At 43.3% G+C, this 24,994-nt stretch overlaps 1 protein-coding gene across 1 annotated transcript in view; it reads right to left on the bottom strand.

Moving 5' to 3' along the window:
• The window catches only part of baz1a (bromodomain adjacent to zinc finger domain, 1A), a 48,804-nt gene extending 23,810 nt beyond the window's left edge, over positions 1-24,994 (bottom strand). Inside the window, exons 1-13 of the mRNA XM_075448350.1 lie at positions 24,820-24,994; positions 24,373-24,506; positions 17,673-17,951; positions 17,295-17,453; positions 14,121-14,219; positions 9,652-9,739; positions 9,443-9,565; positions 7,926-8,168; positions 7,748-7,843; positions 3,502-3,640; positions 2,865-2,996; positions 1,467-1,787; positions 912-1,077 (exon numbers count right to left, since the gene is read on the bottom strand). Of these exons, the coding sequence (XP_075304465.1) occupies positions 912-1,077; positions 1,467-1,787; positions 2,865-2,996; positions 3,502-3,640; positions 7,748-7,843; positions 7,926-8,168; positions 9,443-9,565; positions 9,652-9,739; positions 14,121-14,219; positions 17,295-17,453; positions 17,673-17,951; positions 24,373-24,485 (1,958 nt within the window). The 5' untranslated portion in view covers positions 24,486-24,506; positions 24,820-24,994. The remainder of the gene's footprint in view (positions 1-911; positions 1,078-1,466; positions 1,788-2,864; positions 2,997-3,501; positions 3,641-7,747; positions 7,844-7,925; positions 8,169-9,442; positions 9,566-9,651; positions 9,740-14,120; positions 14,220-17,294; positions 17,454-17,672; positions 17,952-24,372; positions 24,507-24,819) is intronic.

The following is a 24,994-nucleotide window of genomic DNA, read 5'->3' as shown; positions in this document are numbered from 1 at the left end:
TCGGGACTGATGCGCCGCGCGCAGCCGTCTGCGTCAGTGACGTGTTACGTTAGCCGTTTAGCGCCACATTCAACAACAAAACAAAACAAAACAAAACAAAACCCGGTAAAAGTAAGGAAAGAAGAAAAAACACCACAAAGAAGCTAACATGGAGAGCGGGGAGGCCACTGTGTTCATGGTCTGCATGATGGTGATATTAATCATGGACGATCACATCAGGCGTCTAACATGGAGGCTGGAAGAGCACACAGAGAGAGTCAGGAGATACTTTTTCATTTCATGAAGGAAGAAAGGAGAGCAGAGCGCTGCAGACAAAGGAGACAACGTGTAAGTTTAACTTATTAAACACCCGCCGGTTGTGTCTGTGTCGTATGAGGAAACATTCCAGCCGTGATAGCATGACATGGGGCGTAGCTACCGACCACCAAACACCTCCGTCAGATGCGTTCTATAGAACCATGAAAAGACCCAGCTGAGGAGAAGGAGCTAAATGGTTATAGGAACTAAGGGAGATAGCCCCGAGTTCCTGTATGTCCGAATGCGGGAGAAAACGGCCCCGCGGATTAAAAGGTTATTAGAACTGCCAAAGGTTCCTACAGTCCGAAAGCGGCTTTTGTTGCCTCTCTGACTGACGGCCCTCTTTAGGCAGGTTTGTTGTGGAGCCATATTACATTTTGTAATGATGGATTTAATAGTACCCTAGGATTTTCAAAGTTTCTGTGATTTTTTTACAACCCAACCCTGATTTGTACTTCTCCAAAAGAACATCAATAGCAACATCAATACTTCTCAAAGAAACATCAATGTAAATGTAATGAGACAACTTGTATATGTGTGTTTTCCTTCAGTAAAAGAAATTTGAACATAGCCAGAATGGCACACAACATTGTGATTTTAATAAGTTTATTCACCTGTGTGCAGCCTCCTCCCTCTCTCTGCGATGTTGTTCAGCTCTGAGCTCTCTCAGTTCCTGTCTGGCTGCCCTCTGCTCCTCCACACAGTCCTCAATCAGATCTCTGCTTGAAGCCAATGTCAACAGTTTCCCGACCAAAGCCCGCAGGATCTTCAGCTTCTCCCCTGCAGACAGATAAATAAATTAATGAATGAATATCCATCATTATTCCGATGGGATTCCAAATTATTATATATACCAATGATCATTTGTATAATTAATCATATAATTGACATTATAGCATGTTTCTAGGTCTGCAAGGCTACTAAGCGAAGGCAACATCAATAACTACTCAATTAACTTATGAAAGGGATGTGGCCACTACCAAAACCATTTCTTAACTACCATAAAAGCAGCTAAATCGAATTTTCTTCTACCATCTGCTTGGTAGATTCTGTCTGGGATTCAGTTATGGTTCTAATAAAAAATTATCAATACACACACAAAAAGTATCTGATTGATTCATTGATTGAATCAAGACTTAAAACCAGCATTTGATAGGTCAGTTGCAGACCTGGTGTGAGGTCATACACTGGTGTGCATGACAGCCTTTTCAGCAGTGCTGGCTCAGCCAGGCGCAACTCCACACATGGATCATCTGTAACAGTAAACCCGCCCTGCTTCTGGTAGCGGAACTTGGCATTGCCATGGTTACAATCAGCGCCAGAAGCCAGGATATGCAGGCGCAGGATTTCCGACAATGTGCAGCTGTCCAGATCCAGCTGTTTGAGACTGCTGCCCAGATGGAGCTGAGGCCAGGCTGCAGCCAATGAAGCGACAGCACTCAGAGCTGACCGAGCAGGATCCGGGTCATCATCCAGAGACTCCCACAGGTCTGCAGAGACACAGCTTAAAGACATTTAACACATTCCCACTGTACCACTAATAGGTTCAACAACAACAGGTTTAAAGCAGGTTAACATCCCTCATTATTTGTTGGTAGAAGGATCAAAACAAAATTCCACAGAGCTGTTGCAAAGGTTATTCTTAAACATTTGCAACCTCTCCCTGCATTGGAGTCAAGATGGTTATGTGTGCCTTGGGAGTAATCTACTCATAGATCATAAAATGCAGAGTTGTTAACCAAGTTTCAACTTTGAGTAGTACTTCTCTCAATGTTTCTGTCCTATGAAATAATAATAATAAATACAGAAAAAGTAAAAAAAATAAAAATAAAAAAAGCAGAAAAGCAGCTTCAGTTTTGCTATGTTTCATAACTGTTGAAATCTTTCTTTTTTTTTCCATTCACCATTATGGACAATTTTCCTCAAAATCTTTGCTCCTTTAACACAATAAAAAAATTTGAAAAAAAAAAAACTAATGGGCATGTAACGAGATGAGAAACCTGATTTTTATTGAAGGTGCTTTAAAGCTGCAGTCGGTAACTTTTTTTTAGTCATATGAGCTTGAACTGTCATGGGATTCTGGAAGTAGAATATTAAATAGGCTGTTTAGGAAAAATAACGAAATCTGTAGCTCCCTCTGAAGCCTGTAATCATGCTTGCAAAAACCGAGCGCTCCCGGCTGTTTTTAACCAATCAAGTTAGGGTGGAGGAATCCTACCTGTCAATCACAGCTTGTGCACACGCTGCTGAGCGTGAGTCTGCCCCAGCTTGTGTGCGCTCACACTGGTGTGAACTCACGTGCACAACCTCGTCCACAGAGGGGGAGGGGTTTGGGGGGCGATTCGGAGCTCGTTAGAGGTTGGGGGAGGGACCTGAAAGTTGTATCAATTCGAATTTTCCGACTTGCAATTTTGAAAACCTGCCGACGGCAGCTTTAAATTATAAAGTAGTATTGATAAGTTCTCATATCTATAAGCAGGAAAACGCATCATTAAAGTCCTGATGATACTCATCCCTGGTGGGCATCTTGAATATTGCACACCCTATGTTGAACATGTTTGTCTGACCTTCAGCTTGATCTTTGGCCACCTCCTCTTGCTCCTCATCCAGAGCCTGAAAGATGGCTGTCAAGAAGAAGAATAGTAGCTCACACAGAGGACCTTCGGGATCAGAACTAACCAGAGCCTCCTCCAGAACCTCTGTGAAAAGAAATAAAATTGTCAAAGACAGCACTACCTCGGAGCATCTATCCTATGCCAGCGACTCTATGGCACGGCTCATAAAAGAAAAGGAAACTCTAAAAGGTTTACTCTCACAGAGTCTAAAACTGATCAAACTCAAGGTTCTTGTTGGAATAAATAAATGCCCTCCATGTCTCATACATTTTTAAAAAAAATATTTTTTTGGGGCCTTTTATGCCTCTAATGATAGTACAGTTGGAGAGAGACAGGAATGCAAGGGGCAGAGTGAGAGGGGAGACACGGAGCAAAAGGCCGCCCGGTGCGGGACTCGAACCGGGGCCAGCTGCAGCGAGGACCACAGCCTCCGTACAGGGGGCGGCCGCCCAACCCACCAGGCCACCGACCACCCCGATGTCTCATACATTTGATCAACTCACAGAACACTACCACCAGACTGAAACGGCTTGAGAAAACAATGTAAAGAACCAGTTCGTCCATCAGGGTTTATAAGAAATGTTCTAACCCAGAGAGATGCCATCAGGGAATTCGTCCTTGAGCTCAAAGGCCTCACCAAAGGCCCGCAAGAACTCCAGAACCATAATAACTTCTCCAAAGAGCTCAGCTGGAAGGCGAGTTCTCACTGGAACAGGACTGGGTAACTCCTGATGGAACAGAGACACAAAGATCCACATTCAGCAGTCATTTTAGCAAGAATTAACGATTTAACACTGATGATACAATCAAAATGTAAGTACTCAAAGTAATAACTACTATTTTTGCATCTTTGCAAAAAAAAATATATCAAAATACAACAGGGGATGTGCACAAAATGAAAAACTCCAAAACCAAGTCTAATCCTGAAGTCGAAACTGAACTGAACACAAGCAGAAAAGTCGATGGCTTTATCCCGTGTAATGGACCATGGAGGATACCAACTAATGCTGCATCTGGGATACCAACCAAGTCCCAACAAAAAGAAAAGACATTCAGAATTTAAACCTCCAGCCTTATAAGAAAAATAAGCTCATGGTGGCATTTTACTTAAGGAAGACTTAAAAATGCAAAGTTTAAAAGGCTATGCCCCACACACAATATGACACACAGAACCAGCTGCTTGTGTTTGAAATCTCTGTAAGTCTGCCATATTAGGATTCTTTTTAATTCATTTGTTTTTAGGGATTTATTTTGGCACCAGTGGCCTTTATTTAGCAAGAGCAAAGAGAGTGGGCCTCAAAGCTTAGCCAGCAGCAACAAGGACTTCAGCCCCCACACATGGACCAGCTGATAAAGTATCTTGAATTCAGGGGCTTGTTAGAAAGATCTTAAGCTGTAATTTAACCAGCAAAAAACAGCAAGTCACTAACCACCAACTAGTAATGATGCTGTGAAGAGTACATGCTCAATGCACGGGGAATTATATTAGGACAAGTCTAACTCGTTTACAGTGTGTGTTGGACTCTGCCAGGGCTGCCCCTTGTTACCAGTCTGATTTGTGATTTCCATGGACAGAATTTCAAAGTGTAGCTGCGTAGAGGAGGGCATATGGTTTGAGAAGCTCAGGGTTATATCTCTGCTTTTTTGTGAATGATGTGGTTCTGTTGGCTTCTTCAAGCCAACACCTTTAGCACGCACTGGAGTGGTTTGAAGCTGAGGATGAAATTCAGCCATTTCAAATCCAAGGCCATAGTTCTCAACTGGAAAAAGGTGGAATGTTCTCTCCGGGTTGGGGATGAGTCCCTGCCATAGGTGGACGAATTTAAGTGTCTGGGGATCTTGTTCACAAGTGATGGCAGGTTGGCGCGAGAGATGGACAGACCGACTGGGGCTTTGTTAGCTGTAATGAGGACACTGTGGTAAAGAGGGAGCTGACCTGGAAGGTGAAGCTTTCTATTTACTGGTCCATCTTTGTTCCAGACCTTAGCCTGGGCTCAGCCTTAAGGCTCTAGCATGGTTGGCTCGCACGAGCGGTGTTGATGACGTCACGATTCCGTGCCGGCTGAAATGCTTAGAACCTTGCCGGCGAAAAGAAGACGAAAGAGAAGATGGGATGTGTCTTCTCTGTGTTTCACGAAGTTCGTGAGCCAAGGTAATTCAGTTAATAGAGGTGAAGGTCTGAAGCCCCCGGCATCAACAGAGTGTCTGCCCTCTTCTTTGCCTTCACGTATCTGTCCCGTAGCTTCTTCCACACATTCTTACAGAACTCTCCCTCTTTCCCCAAAGTTCTGCCCATCTCTGTGCATCAGTTTTGGGAGTTTACGTGCTCCCTGTGCTGTTTCACTGCAGTTTCGTACAGCTGTCTGTACAAACGCACCTCCTCACTGAGCCTGGTCTCACATTGGTCCATCCGGTTTGTCGTTCTCAGCGCAGCCAAGTTACAAAAATCGACTGGTGCACGACACCGCACTGCGCCACCTTTTCATGGCGAGCACCAGGCCTTAAACGTCATTTTGACGTCACGAGCCGCCTGCGCCGTGAGCAACGGGTCAACTATAAATCCAGCTTTAGAGATGGGGTGAGGAGCTCGGCCATCCTGAGGGAACTACGAGTAGAGCTGCTGCTCCTCCACATCAAAAGGAGTCAGCTGATGTGGTTCAGGCATCTGGTTAGGATAACTTCTGGTCACCTCCCTTTAGAGGTTTTCTGGGCACATCCTATTGGGAGGAGGCCCTGAAGCAGACCCAAGGCTTGCTGGAGGGAGTATATGTCCCCTGTGGCCTGGGAACACCTCCAGATCCCCCAGGAGCAGCTTCAGAGTGACTTTGGAGAGAGGGATGTCTGGGTTTCTCTCCTGAATCTGTTGCCTCAATAGCAACATATAGCAATATAGAACAGAATTGTCAGCTAATCAGGACATAATATAAAACATTCAGGGCCTGTTGTCTGACATACTATCAGGAAAAAAGAGTGTTTAAATGTAGCTTTTTACAGACCATTTAATCTAAATCCCTGAGCATGATGTGCCCAAGAGCAGGCCATAAGTTTAGCATCAGTTACCATGTTGATCTAACAGCATAAAAGAGAGCCCAAAAAAACTGACCTTCAGCAATAATCGTGTTCAAATCCGACTGTCCCTGTAGGCACAATATCCAATCCAACTTTATTTGTTAAGCACTTTAAAAGAACCACAGTGGACCAAAGTGCTGTACAGGATAAATAAATAATATTGCAATAATATATGCAATATAAACGGCAGGGGTTACATAAAGTAATGAGTTTAGGTGTAGAACAAACTCAACTAGTTTAACAAGAGGAGCCAGCATAGACGTGTATATGTGCACTAAGTGATGACACATACTGCTGACCAACCATAAACTATCATTCCTTAGCCACAGGTAGAAACAAGAAACATTTACACTAAAAATAATTTCTATTTTCTTGATGGACACGAAGAAAATAAGGAAATAGTGCATATGAGTTCATGGTGATGATTAAACAAGTTCAACACAGCTTTGGAGGCGTAGCCTATACAGCACACATGAACCAGAGATTCCAGGTCACAGTTCTCGTCTCAGAGGAAAAAAAAAAATAGAAAAACAAATTCAGACAATCGGATTCTTTCTGTTTTTGATCTCAGCACAGAGAACAGCTTGGACTAAACTGTTTTCCATTGCATCTCATTTCATGTTTATATTTGCACAGTTTGTAGACCACTGCACAAGGAGGAGTTTCAAACGATAAATAGGAAGAGTTGTTTGAAGCGACATAATGATGCGGCATCTTGGCTGCAAGAAACCAGAGCAAGGCTTAGAAGGTTCTCCAAAACCAGCCCAGCACAAATAACCCATTCAAGTTGGTCAGAAAAGGGTCAAAGCCAACAGTCTAGCAACCTATTAGCATTATCTGGCCATTTAGCCTCTGGGGGAACAACTGTGGGCGGCCGTGGCTCAGTGGTTAGAGACGGTCGTCCAATAACCGGAAGGTTGGTGGAACTGATAGCTGGAGGGGTGGCAGTCCACCTCCTTGTCACGGCCGAGGTGCCCTTGAGCAAGAAATGGTACCCCCATGCTCCCCGGGCGCTGAATGGTTGGCATCTGTCCCTGAGTGTGTGACCCTGTGCATGTGTGTGTCAACAGGTGCCAACCTGGATGGTTTTAAAGCGGAGGACAAATTTCGTGTGTATGCATGTATGCATGACCAATAAATCGGATCTTAATCTTACGTTTTTGGGCATTCAGCATTTTCAGACTTTTCACAGGGTGGCTCTGGGAGTACCATCAATTGTGCATCAATGGAGTGTTATTGTTTGGAACTGGATCCTCTCTCCCACCCCTTCCACCCCCCCACCCCCTTTAGAATGGCTGCCGTCGCTTTAACTGGACGAGTTTCTGCAGCTTCTGAGGAGGAAACTTTGATGAGGAACTTCATAAAGAAGTTAACATTTTCAGATGATGAGTTATTAATGTTTTAATATCTGAATTGACTTTTCTATGAATTTTATATTTAATTTCCAAACTAACATTTATTTAGTCTTTTAAATTGTACATTGTCACATTTTTCAAATTTGTTTTCCTTCTTGATTCTAAATATATTCCTGTATTTGTGAATTTATTTTCATATGTAGGACTTTAAACTATGAATGAATGTTTACCTTAATGACAGTTATAGAGGAAGTGAAGGCATGCATGTCACATTAAAGTCATTTCTAACAGACTGAGGTGCTTTCATGTTTTTATTATTATAAATCGTTTAAATGTTCAGCACATCCAAATGTAAAAACTGTTTAATCACCGTGTGATCCTGAATGTATTGTTGAGACTTTGTTTACTGACCTTCAGGTCTTCACACTCCATGTCCTCTCTGGGTTTGTTCCACAGCTTCAGTCTTTGAGCATATTTTTTCTTCTCCTCCTTCAGTTTCTCTCGTTCCTATGAATCAGGTTCATAATGTCTTGACACCAACAGAGTCAAATCGAAAAAAAAAGCTTGAGATAAAATCAGAGTTACCTACCTTTTCCTTCTCCAGCTTCCTGAGCTCCTTCTCTTCCCTCTTCCTCTGCCTCTCTTCCTCAAACCGCCGCCTTTGCTCCTCCCTCACCTTGTCCTTGTCCTCCTTCTCCCTCCTCTTGGCCTCCTGGACCTCTTCCCTCTCCTTTCGCAGTCGAGCTTTGTCCTGAGCGGCAGCAACCATCTCTTCCCTCTTCTGCAGTAGCTTAAGCTTCTCCTCCACCGTATTTTGTGGCAATGGACCAGCCTGAAAACGTGACAGATTTCAGTCCTCAGAAATATTGATCCAAGCTATAATAACGAACAAATCATGAAAAACAATTTACAAGAGGGCAGGCATAAAGGTATATGAATAAGAAAAAAAACAAAAGGGCAACACCATGTCTCTCTTAAACCATCAGTATGACCTGTGGCCTGGATAAACTCTGACCTGCTTTTGAAATACATGAAAGATTTCAGATGATCATCTGTATGTCAGGGGTCGGCAACCCGCGGCTCCAGAGCCACATCCGGCTCTTTCATCCTTATGCTGCGGCTCCGCGTGGCTCGGGAAAATAAACTAAAAGGTATCCAACTGAAGTGTATTTTATTTGTGTTAGTTCGTTTTTTATTCTAGTTCTAAATTAGAATATTATTGTAATCTTTAAATAACATTATTTTTCTTTGCTCAAAATATGCGTCACACTCGCAGAAAGCCGGTATTTGCCCGCCAAAACGCTGTGCATTTATGGAGACTTTCAACCCCAGGTTGGCCAAGTATGGAGAAATGTAAGAAAAGAAAAATATCTGAAGAAAACAGAACATTTAATGACGCCTGGGCAGATTCATTTGCATTTACCTCTGAGGAGAGTGGCTTACTGGTAGCCTAATTTGTGGTGAGAAAGAGACCTTCAACTCAGCGTTTTTTTTTTGTTTTTTTTTTTTAGAATTATTACTATTTTTTAAGAGTTCAAAATGTGTTCATTACATAAATAAAATTTAATTTTCTCTGTAGCACTTAATGGATTTCATAAGCAACACACTATAGTTGTTTACACAAAGCGTAAAGTTAAAAAAATAATATCTTCATTTTAGATGTCAGAAAGTATTTGCTGCTCCCAGTTTTCTTTGGAAACCGGGTCCAAATGGCTCTTTGAGTGTTAAAGGTTGCCGACCCCTGCTCTGCATCATATACCAGAGGTGGGCAGCACGCTTTTGCAGAGGGCCACATAGACTCGTATTGAAATTCAAAGGGCCTCACGTTGAACGACTAAACTGAAACATCAAAAACTGAATTCTTAATCATCCTTATTTACTAGACAAAAAAAAAATAAATACATGGAGGGTCTACAACACCAGACAGGAATGAAAGTAGAGGCTGTGCAAAGAAGCCTCTGTCTTTTCTTTCAAACAAAACACAGCACATTGTTATTTCTGTACATTTTTAGCATTTAACACAATTAATGGAGCATCTAAAGGGAGTATTGTGCAACAGTCTTCAGACTTGATGCATAGCAACACACTACAATAATTATTACCTACCTGTCTGGGCGAGCCATGCCCTCCGCCATTAGAGGAGGGGCTGAAGGGGAAAAGGGGGGGCTCATCAGGGAAGAACTGAGAGAAAGCTTGTTCGGTCAGCCGGTACTTCTTTACTGTGGAAGGCTGTGAAGACACAACGAGCTGGTATTAACAACTGGGATCTGGTTTAAGTGATTTATTTGTAAAGCAGGCATCAGTAATGTTCTTACCTTGAGTGAGATGATCCCTTTCTTAGGCTCACAATGCTGCTTGAAGAGCAGCTTCATTCTCTCTCTGGACACAGTGGATTTCCTTCGACTGAAAGGCCACAAATGTTCATCAAATTAACGACTAATTTAGCTCTGAAACCAATGACCATCCTCTCAGGGCCCTGACAGATCAGGGAGATCTGACTGCTAAAATATGACCAGTCTTCACATTGATCAGCATGCTCAAGGAAAATCAGCTTTAAATCTAATTGATGCAGTTCATATAGCCAATTTTACCACAGCACAGCTTTGGGTCACTGCTAATTTTGTTGTAGAAGCACAGTCAAGGATTGTTAGGGTCCAGTGTTGTTTTTGACAACCATCTTAGATTTAGTCTTAGTCTTAGTCTTTTGGACTAAAATGCTTATTAGTTTTAGTCACATTTTAGTCACTTCTATATGTGATAGTTTTAGTCCAGTTTTAGTCGATGAAAACTCAAAAGGGTTTTAGTCTAGTTTTAGTCAAAAAAAAAAGAGAAAAAATAAGTATAGTCTACCGTGTTAAGAAAATAGTATGGTCTTAACTATCAAACAAGCAGAACAAAAATACATAGCTTATTAACTGACCCTATACTAAAGCTTTCTGATTTTTCATTCTGTACTGTGCGTGTGTCCCAACTTTACTGTAAGCGCACTAAACGCACAGGTCCTGGTTAGGGCTGCACAACGTCACTTGTGGCTTTTAGGCTAAAGCTAGCAGACTCTACGTATAACAGTAACTCGACCTGTTTAACATATCAAGTTACGTGCTGACAGAACGTACACACAAAGAGATAACCACACTGTCACTGAATGTAAACATGGCTAAACATGCTGCTAAAGTAACACACACATAATGAATTGACGTTAGCGTAAAAAAAGCTAACTTTAGCCTGAAGTTAGCAGCCCATTTGCGCCAGGAGTATGTGGAAAACGTACTAATGTATTAGCTTACTATGAAATTTATCGATTATGTTAACAGCATTTGTAACTTACCTTCGAAAAAATATCCCTATGGCGAGCCTTAAGGTGCCGCAGCAGATACTTTTTAGGTTTTAATTGACACACACAATAAGCAGAAATGTCACACATTTTAAACGTCTGACAGATCACCCACTAACATTTTCGTCCATTCTCGTCTCGTCAACGAAAACTCACACACGTCTCGTCATGTTTTCGTCATCAGAGAGCTATGTTTATCTTGTCACCGTCTCGTTATCGTCATGAAAAAAAGTGGCGTCAACGAAATGATTTCGTCATCGTCGACGAAAACAACACTGTTAGGGTCAGAACACACTGGCACTGGGAACCACTGGAATCTTCTCACTGTCCTATTTTGAAGTGTCGCTCTACAACCCTACCCTCTCTTTACAAATACACACAGGCTCCCGTCTCAAAGCAGCTCTGCCTCGATGCTGATTTCGACATCACTAAACTGTCCTGCCTGAGATGTTATGCATCAAGCAAAAGTTGGCAATAGGTTTGACAATATTTTCATTTAGAAAATGAAAACAAGATTATTAGTGTACTGCACTAAAGTATTGGCTCACCCATCCAAATAACTAAATTCAGGTGTTCCTTCCATGGCCACAGGTGTATAAATTCCAGCACCTCAGCATGCAGACTGCTTCTACAAACATCTGTGAAAAAATGGCTCGCTCTCAGGAGCTCAGTGAATTCCAGCGTACAGAGCGGGGTCAGCAGATGCTGAGGCGCATCGTGAGCAGAGGTCACCAACTTTCCATCTGGCAATCTGATAAAGGAGTCTGGGTTTGGCGGTTGCCAGGAGAACGGTACTTGTCTGACTGCATTGTGCCGAGTGTAAAGTTTGGTGGAGGGGGGATTATGGTGTGGGGTTGTTTTTCAGGAGCTGGGCTTGGCCACTTAGTTCCAGTGAAAGGAACTGAATGCTTGAGCATACCAAGAGATTTTGGACCATTTCATGCTCCCATGGAAACATGCTCTGTGGAAACAGTTTGGGGACGGCCCCTTCCTGTTCCAACATGACTGCGCACCAGTGCACAAAACAAGGTCGATAAAGACATGGATGAGCCAGTTTGGTGTGGAAGAACCTGACTGGCCTGCACAGAGTCCTGACCTCAACCCGATAGAACACCTTTGGGATGAATTAGAGCGGAGACTGAGCCAGGCCTTCTGTCCAACATCACAAATGGTCAGACACTGATATATTATCATGTTGACAATGATATCGTTTATCGGCACTAATTTGTAGGACAATATATCCATCCATTTTCTATACCCGCTGAATCCGTCGGTCGGGTCGTGGGGGGGCTGGAGCCTATCCCAGCGGTCATTGGGCGAGGGCAGGGTACACCCTAGACAGGCCACCAGTCCATCACGTGCATGTTTTTGGACAGTGGGAGGAAGCTCTCCCACCCGGAGAGAACCCACGCAGACACGGGGAGAACATGCAAAGTCCACACATAAAGGCCCCAGCCGGGAGTGGAACCTGGAACCTTCTTGCTGTGAGGCGGCGGTGCTAACCACCACACCACCGTGCAGCCGTGACAATATATCATCCAGCAAAATTTGTTATGGTCCCAGGCCTACTTAGTGCCCAAAAACATGCACGTTTATTGGCGACTCTGAATGATCCCTTGGACTGAGTGTGTGTGTGTGTGTGTGTCTGGTTCGTCTCTGCGTGGCCCTGTTTTGGACCGGCGACCTGTCCAGGGTGAGCCCTGCATCTCGCCTAATGACCGCTGGGACAGGCTCCAGCCTGAGTTGGATCGAACGGGTGTAGGAAAAAAAAAAAAACTAGAGAGGACACTTGCAACACATTACTTCAATGAAAACAGCCAGAACTACTCGTATTGGTACTTCACGCATGTTTTTGGCCTGCTTTGGCTGCAGCAGCCGTGTAGTTTTCAACCTCCATGCATCAACATGACTCATGTATATGTAGAGCGTAGTTTGATCTGAGAAATACTCTCCAGATGCTCGTTTGTGATTGGTAATCTGGTGTCAATACTGCCTAGGGCTGGGCGATATGGACCAAAAGTCATATCTCGATATATTTAGGTTGAATATCGATATACGATATATATCCCGATATTTTTTTCCGCAAAGTGAGAGCTGTGAAATGAAATGCTCAGTCAAAGTCAAAGCCAAATACGAGTAGTTTTATTAAACTCACTATAAAATGTAAACACTGTATAACAAAGCTCCGTAAGGTGCACATTTAAATAAAAAAAATTTCTTAAATAAAATTAGCCTATAAAATAAAATAGGTCAATCTTTTTCTGAGGGCAGCATTTATATATAAAGATATAACAAAATAAAGTGCACAGTTTAAGAAAAACGTTTTTAAACATCAGCTTGAGATTACCTGTTTATTTTTGTTAATGTAATAGCTTATCTGAACAGTCTCAACCAGTTGCCAAGCTGTTTTCATCTCCCAGTCTTGCATGAAGTGAACTGTCACGCTCATATAAGGTTCGCACAGGTTCTGCTTGACCACATGTCGCTGGTCAACGCAAAATGGGTGACGTTAGCGAGCCGGCCCGCAACGTTCTGTCTGACTTCACTATACATTTGCGGCAGTGCTTCTCGTGCAAAATAGTTCCGACTGGGAAGCTCGTATCTCGGGCCCAGCTTTTTAATTAGCTCTTTGAACCCGACCTGTTCCACTGTTGCAACAGGGACCATGTCTTTGGCAATGTGAAAGGACACTTGTCGCTTTTCTTCTCATACGGCACACAGCGGGAAAATGAAGCTTGCAGTGAGCTTTGTTTTGGGGCTGGAGCTTTGTCAGGTTGGGGACGGCTTGTGCCTGTGGCTTCTGCAGCGCGCAGTTTCACACACTCTTCATATTGCACTTTGTGCCACGTTTTTAAGTGATAAAAAAGATTCGTAGTGTTTCCACCACTGGCTGCAATGTGCTTATGGCACTCCCTACATATAGCTTGGTTTTGTTGCTCGTCTGACAATTTGTATCCGAACCATCTCCAAATGATTGAGCCACTGCTTTTTCTTTTACCAACCAAGGGGCTCTCCTCCGTACGCTCCGCAGGTGTTATTGTCTTCTCCATGTTTGTTTAAGAGTGCCGGAGTGTTCCTCCCCCTCCCCCCTCTGTGCATGAGAGAGGAGGGGCGGAGCCGGAGCGAGGGAAGCAGTGCAGAGAGCTCTGATCAACGGCTTGCCTGGAGCAAGTATTACAGCGCAAATTTGAACTATATCGATATATGCGATATGGTCTAATTCCATATCTTATTTAAAAATCTATCGATATATCATAAATATCGATATATCGCCCAGCCCTAATACTGCCCCTTTTAAATGAGAGCACACATATCCAAAACCAAAAGATGTGGGTTGACTTACAGAACTGAGCATCATTGTGACAGCATTTAGCATGACATTGATGGTTAGGGTTAGCTGAGGCAGATAAAAGGTACTGTGAATATGTTGAACATTCTTCAGCTTCTCACCTGATCTGATTGGCTTTGACAGTAAATGGCTCACTGTGTTCATCCTTCATCATCTGTACTTTGTATTTAAACACTGACGGACTCAGAAGCTTCTTCTTCCTGCAGACACAAATTCAAACACGGAGATATGGTTTCATCACTGGAGAGCATCCTAGCATTGGTGAACATTATGCACCGCTGTCGCTCAGTCCTATGAGGCCATATTCTTATACATTTCTTTGTAATCTGGGTTGGTTCTGATTGGATGTTCAGCATGCCCAGATAGCACATGAGAAGGGAGACAGCAGTGAAAACACAAAGCTAACAGCTAACTCAACATGTCTCACAAGCTCTTCACCTTAGAATTCTCTCAAAGTCAAATTGAAGGACTTTTAAAGCATTTTCCAATCCCTCACTGTGGCGATACATTTCCTACACTTAAATACTCAAAATAATCATTTCCCTTCCTCGTCACATGAAATCAGATGTTATTGTGCCATAAAGAACTAAAATGAGATGTTATGGCACTCTACAGAAGGGTGACAAATAAAAAGGAAACACAACAAAATTTAATTTCCTATCTTGAGGTGTAACTGCTATGTAACTTTTCCTACCTGTGTCACTGACAAATCTCCTAATTTTTAATAAATACTTTATTGAACATGTGAAAGATATGAGAAACGTCATGTTTGAGGGGGGCAGTCCATCAGCTCCTTAAGCCATCTTAATGAAAACAAAGCAAAACCAATCCACTTTAGCCGACATGGGTGCCAAAACAACCAAAGATCATCTATTTTCTGCCTGGTGCTCAACTTGAACCCTCAAATAGAAAAGTTCTGTGTGCACAACTATTAACTCCTCTAAAGTCAGGACTTTGTGAAGTCTCGTCTTTCTGAGCTCACCACATCTAGAGAACGGGATTTTTCTCTGTTCTTCAGAGCAAAACTGCTCCAGTTCCTCCAAGTTGGATAGCTTCTGCTGGTGTTCAGAATCTTTAAAGCTGCAGTCGGCAGGTTTTCAAAATTCCAGTCTAAAGTCGGAAAATTCGAACTGATACAACTTTCAGGTCCCTCCCCCTCTGTGGACGAGGTTGTGCACGTGAGTTCACACCAGTGTGAGCGCACACAAGCTGGGGCAGACTCACGCTCAGCAGCGTGTGCACAAGCTGTGATTGACAGGTAGGATTCCTCCACCCTAACTTGATTGGTTAAAAACAGCCGGGAGCGCTCGGTTTTTGCAAGCATGATTACAGGCTTCAGAGGGAGCTACAGAATTCGTTATTTTTGGTAAACAGCCTATTTAATATTCTACTTCCAGAATCCCATGACAGTTCAAGCTAATATGACTAAAAAAAAAGTTGCCGACCGCAGCTTTAAGTTATGCCAGATTCTCTGATGGATTGAGGTCTTTGACAAGACGTTTCCACTTCAACCACTTGAAGTGCTTGCTTAGGGTCATTGTCCTGCTCCTTCCCTCAATTCTGACCAGTTTTCCAGTCTGTACTGATGAAAAACATGATGCTGCCACCACCATGCTTCACTGTGGGGATGGTTCTCTGAGGGTGACAGGAGATGTTGGGTTCCCATCAGATGTGAAGTTTTCCTTGATATCCAAAATGTTCCATTTTAGTCTCAGATGGATGGATGGATAGTTTACTTTATTAATCCCTTTGGGAAATTGAAATCTCCATCTCACGCACGCTCAGCACTGTTATCTACATGTATTTTGGTGGACTTTCCTGTGAACAATGGCTTTTTTTCTGGCCACTCTTCAGTAAAGCCTTGCTCTGTGGAGTGTACTGCTTATACAGTAGTGGTCCTATGAACAGATACATCAGTCTTCTCTGTGGAGCTTTCCAGCTCCTTCAAGGTTACCTTTGGTCTCTTTGTGGCCTCTCTAACTGGTGGCCTCTCTAACTGGTGGCCTCTCTAACTGGTGCCCTCTCTAACTGGTGGCCTCTCTAACTGGTGGCCTCTCTAACTGGTGGCCTCTCTAACTGGTGGCCTCTCTAACTGGTGGCCTCTCTAACTGGTGGCCTCTCTAACTGGTGGCCTCTCTAACTGGTGGCCTCTCTAACTGGTGGCCTCTCTAACTGGTGCCCTCTCTAACTGGTGCCCTCTCTAACTGGTGCCCTCTCTAACTGGTGCCCTCTCTAACTGGTGCCCTCTCTAACTGGTGCCCTCTCTAACTGGTGCCCTCTCTAACTGGTGGCCTTCCTGCCCGGTCTGAGAGTTTTGGTTAACTGGCCTCTGTAGGCAGGTTTATTGTGGTGCCATGTTCTTTCCATTTTGTGATGATGGATTTAATGGTACTCCGTGGGATTTTTCAAAGTTTTTTTTTTCCATCAGGTGATGAAAAAGATTAGTGGTATTCCCCGTCTTTGTCGGAATATGTGCTCGACATAATTTGCAGTTCACGCTACTCTGTTAGCTCCCTCCACAGCACCGAACTTTTCGGGCCCTTGTTATCAACAATGTCATCAACATTATCATCCGTTACGCCTTGGACTGTGCCTTCCGTCGTTTCTTCAGAGGGAGTACTCATTTTCTTTTTTTAGCAGCAGCACAAACAAACACGCCACGACTAGCTGCTGGCATGGCTCTATGCCAGCCACGTGATTGGTTCAGTGCGGCGCAACTCTTGTTGTTATTGGCTATTTGTATTGTCTGTCAAAAGTTGGACGAAAGTAATCTATGGAAAAGTATATCGACCATGTTTTATATCTCTATCGAGGAAAAGTTATCGTTTTATCGCCCAGGCCCACTTCAGGGTGTCGCTTACTTGGTGCCTTTTTATTAGTGGCATTGCAGACTTTCAGAACATGGATAAAATACTAAGATATGACGATAAATTTTTAGAGAGTATTTGGTAGCACCAGATCTTATTTATGGGCTTCAAAGCAAAGGGGATATGTCTATACATGAACTCATACACAGACATGGTTGAAACAAGATTATATCATTAAAGGGTGTAAACCATATCAGTCAGTTGCATGTAGCACACTATAGAAAACCATGTGGAAACCTGGCATTTCTGATAGTTTCACATAGCTTTTCAAAAACAGGTGAAAGAAGATGGCTGTGACAGTTATGCAGACATTATTGAAATCATTTAAAAAAAAAAATCCCAATCATGCGATTATGCAACAAGCTGAGGAAGCGCATCGAAATCCAAGATGGCGTCTGATCTACTAACCCGTTGACCTGTGCTGTGGGACTCTGGAAGGCATGGCTCTCATCATCGCTGTCACTTATGACAATGGTGTCGACATCAGCTGCATTGATCCCGTTGGTGACCGGCGCTCCATTAGCACTGGAGTAAGGCGAGAGCACCTGCAGGATCTCGCACACATGCCTGAAACACACACAGAGTAGTCCGTGTTAAGCTGTGCATGCTTCCCAGTTATGCAGCGACACAAATCACTAAACACACTAACTCAGTGTTAACAAAGACGGCTGCTTCTGTTTGAGTTACAGAGTAAAAAGAGGAACTATGTTAACCACACACAAGGACTCACTTTGAAAATGTGACATAATATAACATAGAATTAAAATGAAAGTCAGTGCTCAGTACCTGGCTCCATTGCGTCTGCTGACATCCACTATCTCTCCGGGGAAGAAGCGGTCTTTGACGAAGCCGTAAACATCTTCGCAGAGCTCCGTCAGCCTGCTGCGGCGACTCAGAGCAGCCAGGTGGAGCAGGGGCACCACCAGGTGCTGGGGGAAGCTCTGAAGACTCTGCCTGGCCCGCTGCTCACTCTCCACCGCCTCCAGGTAAGTGAGGCCTGCTCGGCCCGTCAATGCACAGCTCCACACCAGACTGTTACAAAGGATGGTCCTCTCAAAAAACTCACTGTGGAGGGGGGCGGGGGTGGAGAATCAGATTTACACGCTCCCACAGACTCCTCATATCAGTTTAGTTTCCAGAAGCCCTCCTGTACCACAGACAGGAGGCCTCAGCGCTACAAACTCCAACACGCTGTCATTCAAACACAACCTTACTGAGGCATATGGGTTGAATTAATCTAATCAACTTCAATAATTCATCTATGACGACAAGTTAACAAGGATAATCTAAATGACTCTCAGAGTGGTATCTCTGTAGCTGATAAATCTTATTCAGACACAAATGGAGAGCAGCTGAAGAAGAGAACACAAAAACATTCAAATAACGAGAGAATTTGGCTAAAGTTTTGCCCCGACTGCCCTTTACAGATGTGGGATCCAACACAAAGCCCTACACATGCACAGCCATACAATCAATTTGTTGTCAAGTTGAAGAGGCCACAAAGACGCCATCAAAAGCCCCCCAAAGATCACGTGACTGTAAGGCAAAACTGGGTGGTGCCGGGCAACCAAAGTCATGAACTGCGGTATCACAGCTGGGAGGCGCTCTGAGGCAGCTCCAGGCACAGAACAAAAGGGAATGTTCCACAAAAAGAGTCCTAAGCTCATAGTTTTAAGGTTCAGAAGGAACAGAAGAAATGAACGGTTTACCCATGTACAACTGCTGGCACAAATTATGTAGTTCATTCAGCCTTTTTTTCCATTTGTAAAGAAACAAAACAGTTTGATCTAATAGCTGAACAATCTGGCTGAGTAAAGCATCTCAAAATATTAACAAAATTGACTTTTTTTTTTTTTTTTTCAGAAAAAATAAATTATGGAATCGCTTTGCAATTTGCATTTCTAAAACAAATAACTGCTAAAGTTTGAATATGCAAGTGAGTGTGCAGTTAAAGGAGAGTGCATGCAGGCTTAATGAGCTTCAGCACCCGACTGAACTACAGGAAACATGAGCCGCTTTCGGACTGTAGGAACCTTTGGCAGTTCTAATAACCTTTTAATCCGCGGGGCCGTTTTCTCCCGTGTTCGGACATACAGGAACTCGGGGCTATCTCCCTCAGTTCCTATAACCATTTAGCTCCTTCTCCGAGGTCGGGTCTTTTCATGGTTCTATAGAACGCATCTGACGTAGTTGTTTGGTGGTCGGTAGCTACGCCCCTTGTCATTAGGGGTGCAACGGATCAAAAATCTCACGGATCGGATCATTTTTCGGATCAGCAAAAAAAAAAATAAAAAAAAAAAAAAATAGACAAGACAAATAAACATGTTTTGTCTTTTTGTTTATTAACACTTTTAAATTATTAAATTGAAATATATAAAATCAACTTAAAGTGCACAATTAACATCTTCTTTTCAACATAATCAAAGAAAAACAACTTAAAGTGCAACATAAAAACACACCGATAGCGTTTGTGATCGCTTTAGCCCGGTCGGATTGTGAAGGAAGGGGCTGCTTAAACACCGCGGTGATGAGCGGTTGTTCACCCGCTTTCGGTTTCACTCCTGTCAGTGAAACACCGGGGTGATGTCGCTGCAAATGCGTGGCCATGCTCGATGTGTTTCCACTGTTGTGTGGCTTTCTTGTGCCACAGTGCCTACACACCGTCACGGTTTTATCCACCAACCTCTTTCCTTCTTCATTAAATTTGACAGGGAAGCCAAAATGCTCCCAAACAGGGGATTTAAATGACGTGGGGCGTGAAGCTCTTCTGTTCCTCCGCTCGCCATGACCATGCTGTGTTGCAGGTTAGGGGTTTTCTTTATGTTAGCTATCGCTATGTCAGCTACGTGTTATGTCTGTGTGGTAACCTAGGCGACAGGTTTGTGTGGCAGCGCGAGTATATGGAAACAGACGTAGCACTAGAGGCAGCAGTTATCGTTACAGTAGGCACCGAAGTCTAGCCTACTTTTATTTTCCATGCCCACTGTTCTACATGTTGTACGCTGAGGACAATAAATCACAAACGAGCCATAGGACTGTTTGCTTATTGAAGAGGGAACTGTTGCAGACTTTTACCCAGAGCGTGGAAAGTAGCTCTGTCCCTGGAACTAGCAGGAATGGTAACGGCTGTGTGAGGACTGAACATGCGCACAATTTTTTTTTTTCATAAATCAATCCGCGGATCATGTGTGTGCCGAACCGAAATAATTGATCCGAACGGATCACGGATCAATGATGATCCGTTGCACCACTACTTGTCATGCTATCACGGCTGGAATGTTTCCTCATACGACACAGACACAACCGGCGGGTGTTTAATAAGTTAAACTAACACTTTGTCTCCTTTGTCTGCGGCGCTCTGCTCTCCTTTCTTCCTTCATGAAATGAAAAAGTATCTCCTGATTCTCTCTGTGAGCTCTTCCAGCCTCCATGTTAGACACCTGATGTGATCGTCCATGATTAATAACACCATCATGCAGACCATGAACACGGTGGCCTCCCCGCTCTCCATATTAGCTTCTTGGTGGTGTTTTTTCTTCTCTCCTTACTTTTACCGGGTTCTGTTTTGTTGTTGAATGTGGTGCTAAACAGTGTTGTTTTCGTCAACGATGACGAAATCATTTCGTTGACGCCACTTTTTTTCATGACGATAACGAGACGGTGACGAGATAAGCATAGCTCTCTGATGACGAAAACATGACGAGACGTGTGTGAGTTTTCGTTGACGAGACGAGAATGGACGAAAATGTTAGTGGGTGATCTGTCAGACGTTTAAAATGCATGACATTTCTGCTTATTGTGTGTGTCAATTAAAACCTAAAAAGTATCTGCTGCGGCACCTTAAGGCTCGCCATAGGGATATTTTTTCGAAGGTAAGTTACAAATGCTGTTAACATAATCGATAAATTTCATAGTAAGCTAATAAATAGTACGTTTTCCACATACTCCTGGCGCAAATGGGCTGCTAACTTCAGGCTAAAGTTAGCTTTTGTTACGCTAACGTCAATTCATTATGTGTGTGTTACTTTAGCAGCATGTTTAGCCATGTTTACATTCAGTGACAGTGTGGTTATCTCTTTGTGTGTACGTTCTGTCAGCACGTAACTTGATATGTTAAACAGGTCGAGTTACTGTTATACGTAGAGTCTGCTAGCTTTAGCCTAAAAGCCACAAGTGACGTTGTGCAGCCCTAAACAGGACCTGTGCGTTTAGTGCGCTTACAGTAAAGTTGGGACACACGCACAGTACAGAATGAAAAATCAGAAAGCTTTAGTACAGGGTCAGTTAATAAGCTATGTATTTTTGTTCTGCTTGTTTGATAGTTAAGACCATACTATTTTCTTAACACGGTAGACTATACTTATTTTTTCTTTTTTTTTTTGACTAAAACTAGACTAAAACCCTTTTGAGTTTTCATCGACTAAAACTATCACATATAGAAGTGACTAAAATGTGACTAAAACTAATAAGCATTTTAGTCCAAAAGACTAAGACTAAGACTAAATCTAAGATGGTTGTCAAAAACAACACTGGTGCTAAACGGCTAACGTAACACGTCACTGACGCAGATGGCTGCGCGCGGCGCATCAGTCCCTATCAGGTCCCGACTCATGTGCGAATGCAGACTGAAACAGTTCCGCTGGGGAAGGACAGTTATCAGAACCAAATTCGAGTAGGACACTTCTGATAACTGCGTTCTTAGAACGGCTCTGTCCGAAAGCGGCTATGGTCCCAACCAGAGAGCTGTCAGTAAGGAACAATGGAAAGGATTAGAAAACTCCTCCACTCAGTGGGGCAGAAGATGGTGGTTGTTCTCAGTCAGCTGTGTCTGAAATGTTGTTGTAAAAGGGAAGCATACAGGTCAACCAAGGAAGAGGTCAGAGAGCCAGGATAGAACACTCAAAGCAATATGTCTGAAAATAGAAAATGTCCAACAGAAGAAATGAAACAGAAACAGGAGCCAATGTTTGTGAGAGAACTGTAAGAAACCGGCTGGAGGAAATGGGATTTCCATCCAGAGAAGCAAAAGTAAAGCATCAGTAACATCTGAAGAGAAGAGAAGCAGGTCCCAGTGGCTGAAGAGAAGCAGCCATGGACTGTGGATGGTTGGAAGGAAGAGAGACTCAGAGATTAATCACCAATCTGCTCTGGACAAGGAGATGATCCTTGGTCCAATGAAACATAGAAAGATGAAAACAAGCAGATTTCCTCCATCATGGATGATATGGGGCTGGTGATGGACCAGGGGAGATGGCAGCCATTAGCTCTGCAGGAAACGTGCAGGAGGACACTTTTCTCATCACATCAGTCAAGAGGTTTGGTGATGCTGAGCTCAGTTTTCAGGATGATGATGATGCATCTCTCCACAGAGCAGAGAGGGTTCAAACTTTTCTATAAGCTCAATGACATGGCCAGCAAACAGTCTGCATCTCAATCTGAGCTCCGTGATAAGGCTCCACCCTGCAGAGCTGATCCGTACTGCTGTACAAGAAAGCTGGAACCTGATGAAGAAGGATGTTTTTCATTTGTGAAGTCCTCAAAGAATTCAAAGTAGCAGGAAAGACAGAGGAGCTGAAACTAATGCTGTGTGTACACCAAGAGCGACCTACGCTACCTGAGCGTCGGAAATCATTATTTCTCTATGGAGAGTGAGCGAACTGGGCGACCAGAGCGAATTCCAGCGATTAAACTCAAGCTAACTTTATGGTAATGAGCTATGACGCGGTTCGGCGAAAACCAATGACAATCCACAGATTGTAGGGGTCCGACAATCCGCGGGGTTCGCGGAAACAGACGTGTAAACTTTGGTTCCTATCCAAACAATAATCGTTTAATCCTGAGACTGTTGCGATTGCCGTGTCGAGTGCTTCAATACAATAGTGTAGTAACCCCACGCATACCTTTCTCACTGCAATTAAGTTTTATTTCGGATTTTATTTCGAATTTAGTTTATTTTTCACAGCTGCCTCTGCTATTCCTGCTCTTCTCAGGTGTACCTAATGTAGTTTTACATAATTTGTAACGTGATGTATATCTTGTATAACAAATTGTAAATAACAACACGTTTATTCGTGTCCCTGCCCTCACTTTCCTCAAGTTTTTTTTCGCGGGGGTGCTGCACAGCCTTTAAAAATTGAACATTCTAAATGTGACGTCACGAGCGAACAAAGCAACCAAAGCAAATTCTCAAGCGAAGCTTCTCCAGCGACCTCCGAGGTCGCTCTTGGTGTACACGCAGCATAAGGGTTTCCTCTACTTCATCAGAGTAGGCCAGATTGTCCTATTATATCAAATGATCTGGTGTCAGATCTGTGTAAAATTAAAAAAGAAAAAAAACTGAACGAACATCCTCTCAGTGATGTGATTCTATCATTGCCAGGGACTGAACAGTTCATTAAAATACGTCTGACTGATACAAATCACTGGGATTATCTCAACACACCTCGAGCTGGAAACCATCTATTCTTCTTCTAAAAAGACGCCAGCTGAGCAAAACCGTGGCTTTTCTTACAGTTTCATCAGAAGGCCTTTTTGTATTTGTTTATTCATTTTTATAGACTATTATCCTTTTTCTTTATTATTCCCTCATTTATTGCTCCGATACAAAAAGGAAGGCTGTTCTTTAAGATCTCCTCCAAACAAAAGCCTGCTGGTACAGTCAAAGCACGTTTCTTTGTCACATCTCATCACTTTGAAAATGACACTGATTTACTGCATTTCTTAGATAAAAATATAATTTAGTATTAATTTTTCTCTGGTCAGATGAGACTAAAAATGGAACATTTTGGCTATCAAGGAAAACTACATCTGATGGGATCTCAGATCTGGATAAAATGTCTGTACACTCAACATGTAACTGTAGCTATCCAAGTTTCAGCTTTTATGGGCAATCTAATGTCAACACGGATGAAAAGTTCTTTCAGTGGGAAAGGGAAAAAACGTTGCTGAATGAATTTTATAGTTTCGGGGGGTATTTCTTTCGTTTTCGTATGATATAGTATTTAAAATTAAAGTAGAGCAACTTTCAAATCATACTAAACTCAAACTAGTTTTGCCTCTAAAACGGGTGTAACTACCCTTTAACTGGCCCTCTACAGAACAGCTTAACGGTCCGAGATTAAGTCTGGAGGCTCCAGCCGGACTAATGGCTCTGAGCTAACGGCTAAAACTTGCCGAGATAACCCCCTCAGTGGCAGCTTTGCTGCTAGCTCCTCCGGCTAACCGCTGCTTTAGCTCGTTTTAGCTAGCCAACGTTACACCTGTCCCAGGTCGGGCAGTCCTTCCCCAACACTCGCTACCTGCATTAGCCCGCTTTCTACCGGTGGATACTAAAACCAATGAAAGTTTTCACTTCAAATCAGACTTAAGTTATTTATTTATTTCTTTAAATGTGACTAGAAGTTTCCCAAACTGTAAGTCAAACAACATCCCAACGTTGCTTTCAGTAACTCAAACATATGAGCCAGCTGGGCTGGTAACTACTTACTCGTAGGTCCTGAAGATTTCGTGGGTGATTTTACAGAGAAACACTTCTTCCTCCGGCCGCAGGTCCGCCGGTGGTTTTTGTCGGATAAAGGCTTTTCTGTGGAGTAGCGGCATTTTTTTGGCTCCGCTTCCACTCTGGAAGGAAGAGAAGAGTAAACCGAGTGAGTCGCAAGATCAAATATCACCCCTAAACTCCGGCTAAACACGTCAAACTACAGCCCAAGCTAGGACGCTGCTCCGCAGACTGAGTGTGCCAGAGGCCGAACCGTGTGGCAGGAGTGAGGAGGAAAGCGGGTCTTTTGTTAGACGCGCCGATAATCTGTCCACATGGAAGTATCTCTCCTCACTATCCGAGCCAAAGCACTCAACTCTGGCCCGTCTAAGCACAAAGCCAAGATTAACCGACAACTACTGGGTTACAGGAAAACAATGTTCTGGCGGTCTTTACCAAGTTGTATAAAGACGAGACGATAACCGGCGATCCAAACTGAGGAGGAAGAAGTAGTCCGGGCTGAAGCGGCTCACGGGCGGCTTGTTGACCAAGTTTTCATTTACTTCACGGACTCGCACTCAGCTGGGAAATTTCAGTGCTTAGCTGTCGTTTGCGATGTGGCTGCACGCAC

This window comes from Odontesthes bonariensis, chromosome 17, assembly GCF_027942865.1.
Source record: "Odontesthes bonariensis isolate fOdoBon6 chromosome 17, fOdoBon6.hap1, whole genome shotgun sequence".
NCBI lineage: Eukaryota > Metazoa > Chordata > Actinopteri > Atheriniformes > Atherinopsidae > Odontesthes > Odontesthes bonariensis.
This window is presented reverse-complemented; position numbering and strand designations above follow the sequence as displayed.